At 35.7% G+C, this 9,482-nt stretch overlaps 2 protein-coding genes across 2 annotated transcripts; both read right to left on the bottom strand.

Moving 5' to 3' along the window:
* Nucleotides 1-344: 344 nt before the first annotated feature.
* On the bottom strand, nt 345-998 carry LOC103425537 (uncharacterized). The gene has a single exon (XM_008363629.4). It carries the CDS (start codon nt 795-797, stop codon nt 588-590), a length of 210 nt encoding a protein of 69 aa, XP_008361851.1. The 5' UTR covers nt 798-998; the 3' UTR covers nt 345-587.
* A 1,403-nt stretch (nt 999-2,401) lies between these two features.
* LOC108172267 (uncharacterized) lies at nt 2,402-2,611 on the bottom strand. Its single transcript, XM_017329640.3, has one exon. It carries the CDS (start codon nt 2,609-2,611, stop codon nt 2,402-2,404), a length of 210 nt encoding a protein of 69 aa, XP_017185129.3.
* Between the last annotated feature and the right edge of the window lie 6,871 nt (nt 2,612-9,482).

Raw genomic sequence — 9,482 nt, 5'->3', positions numbered from 1 at the left:
TTACACGCTAGAATAAAGTTCCATTCTCTTGATTACATGGTGATTAAAAGTTTATAGTCAATCAATTTTAAATTTGATATCAATTAAAAACGTTAGAAGTATATACGTATTAATTCTGATCCTTATTATCAAATTTCAAAATAAGTGACTATTTATTCATTCGTCATGTAACTATTGAAAATAATATCTCTTTTGAGTCTGTAGTTTTGAAAATTACAGTTTAAGAAATGTGCAAAACTTTTTCTTTTTTTATTTTAATGAGTTATTTTGTATATGTGTCAACGCGTCGTGGTATAATGTGTCATGTTATAATTCATAAGTAAAGAGAAATGACTATTTAAATGTAAAGAACTAATGACGTTCACACAAAAAATAAAAAGTTTAGAGAGGTACATGCTTTCCCCACATTAAGAAACACATCCTCACCAATTTCTTAACGATCATAAGGAAAAACTTAGAACATCAAACAGTACTGCTCAAATTCAAAACAAACAATCTGAACAAAGTTTCAAATAAATTGCCAAACATGCACATTGAAATTAAAAGATATAATAAGCAAATCTCTAAAAAGGAAATTAAGGTAATGGTCATCCAGTGTAGATATGAACACCAATAGCGATGAGGAAGATGGTGAGGAGGCCGAAGAAGATGATGGTGTGGACGAGGATCGATATCCCGCTCGTCTGCATGTTCCCAAACTCCACCACCCTGCCCTTCCCCGGCAGTTGGAACAGCAGCCCAGGACTCAGCAGCACGAACAGCACCACCGCTATCACCACCGGCCCCCAATCCGCCATTCTTCACGATATCTGAGATGATCTTCCAGCTGTTTTTTTACTTGTTTGTGTCTAAGTGGAGACCGTCACAAAGAGTTCACCTGTGTGGTATAAAAGGGAAGAAAAACAAGAGAATAAAAGAGTGTTAGAAACTAAGAAACGGAAGAAAGGAATCAATGTTGAAAAGAAGGAGGAGCATCAGTGTTGATTGTGGATCAAGAAATCTTCTGCCACCTCCTTATATATATATATATATATATATATGAAAATGTTTAATAAGAGCCCTACTTTTTATTATAACTTGTTTATTGTTTATCATCATATTTGGATTAGAATGGTCGGTGCCTTGTGGAGGATGCTAATTAGACACATGTCAAAGCAGCAACGTCATGAGAGAAACCCTTTAAACAGCTGTTATTTGATGATCATTCTGCTTACCCCTATTTAATCTTGATGGACGATGACACCATATTCAATTCCAGTTTAATATGTTTTGCAACGGACCATTGTGACCCATGCGTCCATACTATATATGAACATATATCTAAGTCTTATATGTTCAAAACCAACAGGTCATTACACATATGCTCTATTTGACGGAACTCTGCTTTGATTACACTTTTAATTGGTTCCGCAAAATGTAATAAAACCAATTGCATTTTCACCACGGGGGTTTAATTTAGAAAAATACCAACAAAATGAAAAAACAGAAGTCATAAAACCTATTTTTGTGAAACGTTTGCTATAAGCGATGAAACTTAATTCTGGCTATTATAAAACAATTGAGACCCGCTCGTTTTAATTAAAACCACATTGACCGTAGATTAGTATTTTCAGCTTGTATTCCTTAGTTCAGATTAATTCTGTCCATCCAAATAAGTGAAAAAATTCTACTTCGGCCCTCAGCATTCACATTGACCTTATATTCTTCTTACTAAACATCCGGTGTGTTGCTATATATACTTGCAGTTGATGGAAATATCAGCTGGCCGGTTGCAGTATTACATGGACCACATCCACTATTTCGTTTAAGGCTGCTTTATTCAAGACCATGAATGAGAAAGATTTTTCGGTTTGTCCAAAACACAGACACATACGTTATATGTTATTATACAAGTGAAGAATATTTAATAAAAAAAACTTTCCTCAACTTATATAATAACATATGACGTACCGTCCCATGTTCATTGAAAAATCTCTCTAGTGAGAGAGAGCTAAGTCAAACAAAAATAAAAGTATGAAACAGGCACATCGAAATTAAAACTTCAACCATCCAATATTTTACAATTGAAAAACGTTAGGTAGACCACATTTCCTACTTGCATTGTGAACCCCTACTTCATTAGAGAAATGATTTAAATGTAGTATCCCTAATATCACCCGTTACCATTATTTTAATTTCACAACCAAAAACACAACAAAAATAATACAAACCAACATCAATTAAATTATAATCAAATCCAAACTTATTATTACTAGATAATCCGACAACATTGTAATCGAAGGTTACAAATGAAGCAATAATAATATTGATGAAACAAAAGTTGATCACATATTGTTCAGTAATGGTGTCGCTTTTTACCTCAATCGGTAACGAAGGAGGTGGAGTAACACAAGAGTTTTAGTTAACCGAGGTAAAAATGGACCTTGATGGCCAACAAGAAGACGCAAATGAGACCAAAGTAGAGGAGGGAGTGAACCATGATGGCTGCACCACTTGTGTGGAAGCTGCCAAACTCCACACAGCCATGGCGGCCGGGCAGCTGGAACAGTAAGCCCGGAGATAACAAAACGAACAGCACCACCGCCACGGAAACCGGGCCCCAGTCCAACATCCTTAAGCTCACTGTATTTGTACTACTGATTTAGAGTTCTCGCAAAGATCTTTTGCATGCGGAATAAGGAATCGAGGAAGTAATCGGTTAATAGTAATAATAGTAATGCTCCAGTGAGAGTTATGGTACTGGATTTGGGGTTGTATATATATGTCGAGAAGACTTTGATGGGAAGGAAACACTGACTGACTGATTGCAACACGATAAAGGGAGAGAAGAGAGTTCGTGGGGCGGAGGGTTGGGGAAACAAGTCACTTTGATTCACTCCCGCCGTCCCATTAACATCTCTCTCTGTGTTTTTGCATGCATGTGACAACGAATAAGAGCCAGAGGTTGCTTGTTGGGCTTCTTTCTCATTAATTTAGGGCAATGCTAAGGAAATTAAATTTGGAGATAAAATTTACATACTAATTAAATAATGTCACATCCCTGCCAGGGCCGATTACGCCGTAGCATGATATTGTCTGCTTTGGGCCTCGACCACGCACTCATGGTTTTGTTTTTTGGAACTCACACGAGAACTTCCTAGTGGGTCACCCATCATGAGATTGCTGTCGCGCAAACTCGCTTAACTTCGGAGTTCCGATGGAACCCGAAGCTAGTGAGCTCCCAAAAAGCCTCGTGCTATATGGAGGTGGGAATGTACATATAAGGCATAGAGGATCCACTCCCAAGCTCGACTCCACTGTATCACGATATTGTCCGCTTTGGGCCCCGACCACGCCCTCACGATTTTGTTTTTGGGAACTCACACGAGAATTTCCCAGTGGGTCACCTATTATGAGATTATTCTCGCACGAACTCACTTAACTTCTAAGTTCCGATGGAACTTGAAGCCAGTAAGCTCCCAAAAGGCCTCGTGCTAGATAGAGATGAGAATATACATATAAGGCTTACATGATCCATTCCTTTGGGCTATATGGGATGTTACAATCCACCCCCCTTAGGGGCCCTATGTCCTCGTTGGCACACTTCCGACTAGGGATTGACTCTGATACCAAATTGTCATATCCTGGCCCGGCCCCTACCACATCTCAAGCTCGACTCCTCCGTAGCACGATATTGTTCGCTTTGGGCCCCGACCATGCCCTTACGGTTTTGTTTTTGAGAACTCACACAAGAACTTCCTAATGGGTCACCCATCATGGGATTGCTCTCGCGCAAACTCGCTTAACTTCGGAGTTCCTATAGAACCCGAAGCCAGTAAGCTCTCAAAAGGCCTTGTGCTAGGTAGAGATGAGAATATACATATAACGCTTACATGATCCATTCCTATGGGCGATGTGGGATGTTACAATCCAGCACGCCTTGATTTAGGTCGAGGTGTGTCAAATAATTTGCCACTAATAAAAATGAACACATTTATTAACGCTTAAATAATAATCAAATCATTAACTTTTATGTCATTTAGTTTACAATATTTAGTTTCCAAATTTAGTCTCCAGTGTCACATCCCGGCCCGAGCCCCCACCACATCCTGAGCTCGACTCCACCGTAGCACGATATTATCCGCTTTGGGCCCCGACCACGCCCTCACAGTTTTGTTTCTGGGAACTCACATGAGAACTTCACAGTGGGTCACCCATCATGGGATTGTTCTCGTGCGAACTTGCTTAACTTCGGAGTTCCGATGGAACCCAAAGCTAGTGAGCTTCCAAAAGGTCTCGTGCTAGGTAGGTATGGGAATATACATATAAGGTTTACACGACTATAGGCCTAACAATTCCTAACACAACCCGATAACCCGACACGACACGACACGAAACGAAATTAACAGGTGCTTGGGTCGACACGATAATGAATCGAGTGTTATCGGGTAACCCGATAAGCACTTGTTAAGACAATGGATTGGTTCGGGTATACACGTGGGTAACACGATACACCATACACGATAAGTAGAATATTAATTTAATAATTTTATAACCCTAAAAATTACTATAATAATTATATATATTAATTTAACAATTTTATACCCCTAAAAAGTTTAAAACTATAATAATTATATATATATATATTAAATTAACTATAATAATTATATATACTATAATAATTATACCCCCAAAATATTAACTATAATAATTATATATATATATATATATATATATTAAGTTTTAAATTAAATTTTATACCCCTAAAAACTATAATAATTATACTTACAAAATAAATAGATTTAAATCTACATAATATATATATATATATATATATACACACACCATTGAACTTGATGGGATACACGAAACTAATTTCAACGATCCAACCGTTAAACTCGTTTGTATATGCTTCAAGATCGCATCAGCAAAAAATCAAAAAAAACAAACATTCAGAGATCAAGTAACGGGACAAAACTTTTCGACGGTTTTAAAACAAAAAATCACGATTTAACGGTTATTTTAACTCCGATTTTCATGATTTTTTACAACTACACTCATTGACCTTATATGAATACAATGAATGAATTCGATTTTCAATTTAAAATATTTACACTAGTGGATACCACAAAATCTTATGTTATACATAATGAAAGTATAAATAAACTCTAAGTGTTAGTAAATCTATCGTTTTGATGAGATACGAATTCTATGAAACTAATTTCAACGATTCAACCGTTAAACTTGTTTGTATATGCTTCGAGATCGCATACGCTAAAAATCACAAAAAACAAACATTCAGAGATCAAGTAATGAGACAAAACTTTTCGACGGTTATAAAACAAAAAATCACGATTTAACGGTTATTTTAACTCTGATTTTCATGATTTTTTTACAACTACACTCATTGACCTTATATGAATACAATGAACGAATTCGATTTTCTATTTAAAATATTTACACTAGTGGATACCACAAAATCTTATGTTATACGTAATGAAAGTATAAATAAACTTCTAAGTGTTAGTGAATCTATCGTTTTGATGGGATACGAATTCTATGAAACTAATTTCAACGATCCATCCGTCAAACTTGTTTGTATATGCTTCGAGATCGCATAAGTCAAAAATAACAAAAAACAAACATTCAGAGATCAAGTAATGAGACAAAACTTTTCGACAGTTATAAAACAAAAAATCACGATTTAACTGTTATTTTAACTCCGATTTTGATGATTTTTTACAACTACACTCATTGACCCTATATGAATACAATGAATGAATTCGATTTTCAATTTAAAATATTTACACTAGTGGATACTACAAAATCTTATGTTATACTTAATGAAAGTATAAATAAACTCTAAGTGTTAGTGAATATCGTTTTGATGGGACATGAATTCTATGAAACTAATTTCAACGATCCAACTGTCAAACTTGTTTGTATATGCTTCGAGATCGCATACGCCAAAATTCACAAAAAACAAACATTCAGAGATCAAGTAATGAGAAAAAACTTTTCAACGGTTATAAAACAAAAAATCACGATTTAACTGTTATTTTAACTCCGATTTTGATGATTTTTTACAACTACACTCCTTGACCCTATATGAATACAATGAATGAATTCGATTTTCAATTTAAAATATTTACACTAGTGGATACTACAAAATCTTATGTTATACTTAATGAAAGTATAAATAAACTCTAAGTGTTAGTAAATCTATCGTTTTGATGGGATACGAATTCTATGAAACTAATTTCAACGATCCAACCGTCAAACTTGTTTGTATATGCTTCGAGACCGCATATGCCAAAAATCACAAAAAACAAACATTCAGAGATCAAGTAATGAGACAAAACTTTTCGACGGTTATAAAACAAAAAATCACGATTTAACGGTTATTTTAACTCCGATTTTCATGATTTTTTACAACTACACTCCTTGACCCTATATGAATACAATGAATGAATTCGATTTTCAATTTAAAATATTTACACTAGTGGATGCCACAAAATCTTATGTTATACTTAATGAAAGTATAAATAAACTCTAAGTGTTAGTGAATCTATCGTTTTGATGGGATACGAATTCACGATCCAACCGTCAAACTTGTTTGTATATGCTTCGAGATCGCATATGTCAAAAATCACAAGAAAAAAAACATTCAGAGATCAAGTAATGAGACAAAACTTTTCGACGGTTATAAAACAAAAAATCACGATTTAACTGTTATTTTAACTCCGATTTTGATGATTTTTTACAACTACACTCATTGACTCTATACGAATACAATGAATGAATTTGATCGTCAATTTATAATATTTACACAAATGGATACCACAAAATCTTATGTTATACTTAATGAAAGTATAAATAAACTCCAAGTGTTAGTGAATCTATTGGTTTGATGGGATACAAATTCTATGAAACTAATTTCAACGATCCAACCGTCAAACTTGTTTTTATATGCTTCGAGATGGCATACGCCAAAAATCACAAAAAATAAACATTCAGAGATCAAGTCATGAGACAAAACTTTTCGACGGTTATAAAACAAAAAATCACGATTGAATGGTTATTTTAACTCCGATTTTGATGATTTTTTACAACTACACTCATTGACCCTATACGAATACAATGAATGAATTTGATCGTCTGTTTATAATATTTACACAAGTGGATACTACAAAATCTTATGTTATACTTAATGAAAGTATAAATAAACTCAAGTGTTAGTGAATCTATCGTTTTGATGGGATACGAATTCTATGAAACTAATTTTAACGATCCAACCATCAAACTTGTTTGTATATGCTTCGAGATCGCATATGCCAAAAATAAAAAAAAAAAAACATTCAGAGATCAAGTAATTAGACAAAACTTTTCGACGGTTATAAAACAAAAAATCACGATTTAACGGTTATTTTAACTCCAATTTTGATGATTTTTTACAACTACACTCCTTGACCCTATACGAATACAATGAATGAATTTGATCGTCAATTTAAAATATTTACACAAATGGATACCACGAAATCTTATGTTATACTTAATGAAAGTATAAATAAACTTTAAGTGTTAGTGAATCTATCGTTTTGATGGGATACGAATTCTATGAAACTAATTTCAACGATCCAACTGTCAAACTTGTTTGTATATGCTTCGAAATCACATATGCCAAAAATCACAAACTTGTTTGTATATGCTTCGAGATCACAACCGTCAAACTTGTTTATTTTCGAGTGTAGATGTAGTACTTAAATGACAAATATGTTTTAATGTTTTGAAGTAATATTTATGTGGTAATGTGTGGTATGTGCAAATTTAAGAAAATTTATATTTTTCTTAACGGGTCATAACGGGTCGGGTCACTTTACCCGTTGGGTAAAGTGACCCGACGTGTTAATGACCCGTTAAGATAACATGTGTGACACGACACGACCCGTTAAGATAACAGGTGTTACACGAAAACGACATACACGACCCGTTTGCCAGGCCTACACGACTATAAGGTTTACACGATCACTCATTTGGGCGATGTGGGATGTTACATCCAAGGTAATGCTAGGGAGACTAAATTTGGAGACTAAATTTGCAAACTAAATGATGTGTCACCAATATGAATGAACACGTTTATCAACGCTTAAGTAATAAATCAATCATCAACTTCCATGTCCTTTAGTTTTTAAAATTTTGTCTACAAATTTAGTTTCCTTAGCATTACCCTAACATTAATCTTAATGATGGCCCATCACAAATATTTATGTATATATTTTGTCCACCAACTAATTTCATTAAAAATAAAACACACTAATAAAAAGTGAGACAAGTCCGAAAACAATCCACAACACTAAAGTAAGAGTGCATCTGATTACAAAAGTAAAATAAGAGAATAAGCCCCAAAAGTGAGCTCATAACATTGCCAAGTCAAAAACCCTAGAATGGGAAACGAGAACCAGTCTACTCCACCAAAATAGCCACACCGCCATCGCCAAGTTGCCAGAACCAAGAAGGCAAGAAGAAGAGCTAACGAACCAAAAGGATGAACAGAAAATAAGGATGGACAAGCCACTTGCACTAAAAAATTGCTCCATAATCCTACAAAATGGTGCAAATTGCACTTTAGTAGCCACTGAAACCCAAAGCACGGCTCCAACCGAAGTCCATGGAGGAGGAATTCAAGAAGCCGAATAGCGGAACCAAGTGGGCAATAGCTCATGGCTAGGAACAACAATTTGGAAAGAAAAAGGCATGGAACTTTGATTTGTGACAAGGTTTGCCAATAATTGAGACAAAACTCAAGGAATTTGAGACAAAAAAATCAAGAAAAATGAGGCAAATTAAAAGCAAAACTACCAGAAATCTAGGGCCAAAGAAAAATAAAAGGAAGATGGAGGTTAAGGAAAAAGAAGAAAGGATTAAGAAGGGGGGTTGCCATCGACTCCACCCAAGAGAAAGGGCCTGCTGATGCATGTAAAATTGGGTTTGGGAGATCTTGACTTTGGGAGAGAGGGAGTAGCGCTAGGGTCTTGACTTTATATCAGTTTTCTAAAAAACACTCAAGGCGGCCGCCTAGGCGTTCGGCGGTGGAATCCCGCTGCGATTTGGGGAAAATCATTTAAAAAATCGGTGGGGAATTAGGCGGCTGCCTAGGCACCCCCCTAGGCGCTATAGGCGGTTTATACGGCACTAGGCGGCGCTAGGTGGTCTGAAATTCTTGTCGTCGCACAAGGTGCTTTGCAACTCTCGCCACCATCGAAGGCTCTGCAGAACTGCAACTTTCTCGCCTCGAACTCTCATAGCATCTACAACTCCAAGTTTCCAACACCTGCATCGCATCTCGCACCTCGCATTTGGCATCTACACCTGCATCGGAAACTATGGCTGCTTGCTAGAGATTTCTGGAAAAACTCAGAGAAGAAAGAGTGCGAAGAGAGAGAGAGAGAGAGAGAGAGAGATAGAGAGGGGCTTAAACATTTGAATATGCTTTTGAATATGTG

This window comes from Malus domestica, chromosome 16 (assembly GCF_042453785.1).
Source record: "Malus domestica chromosome 16, GDT2T_hap1".
Taxonomy (NCBI): Eukaryota; Viridiplantae; Streptophyta; class Magnoliopsida; order Rosales; family Rosaceae; genus Malus; species Malus domestica.
The sequence above is the reverse complement of the archived record's forward strand: the minus strand, read 5'-3'. Positions and strand labels throughout refer to the sequence as shown.

What these genes read in the sequence shown, in the direction of transcription:
- LOC103425537 (XM_008363629.4), bottom strand. Translation starts at nt 797, where the DNA reads ATGGCGGATTGGGGGCCGGTGGTGATAGCGGTGGTGCTGTTCGTGCTG.
- LOC108172267 (XM_017329640.3), bottom strand. Translation starts at nt 2,611, where the DNA reads ATGTTGGACTGGGGCCCGGTTTCCGTGGCGGTGGTGCTGTTCGTTTTG.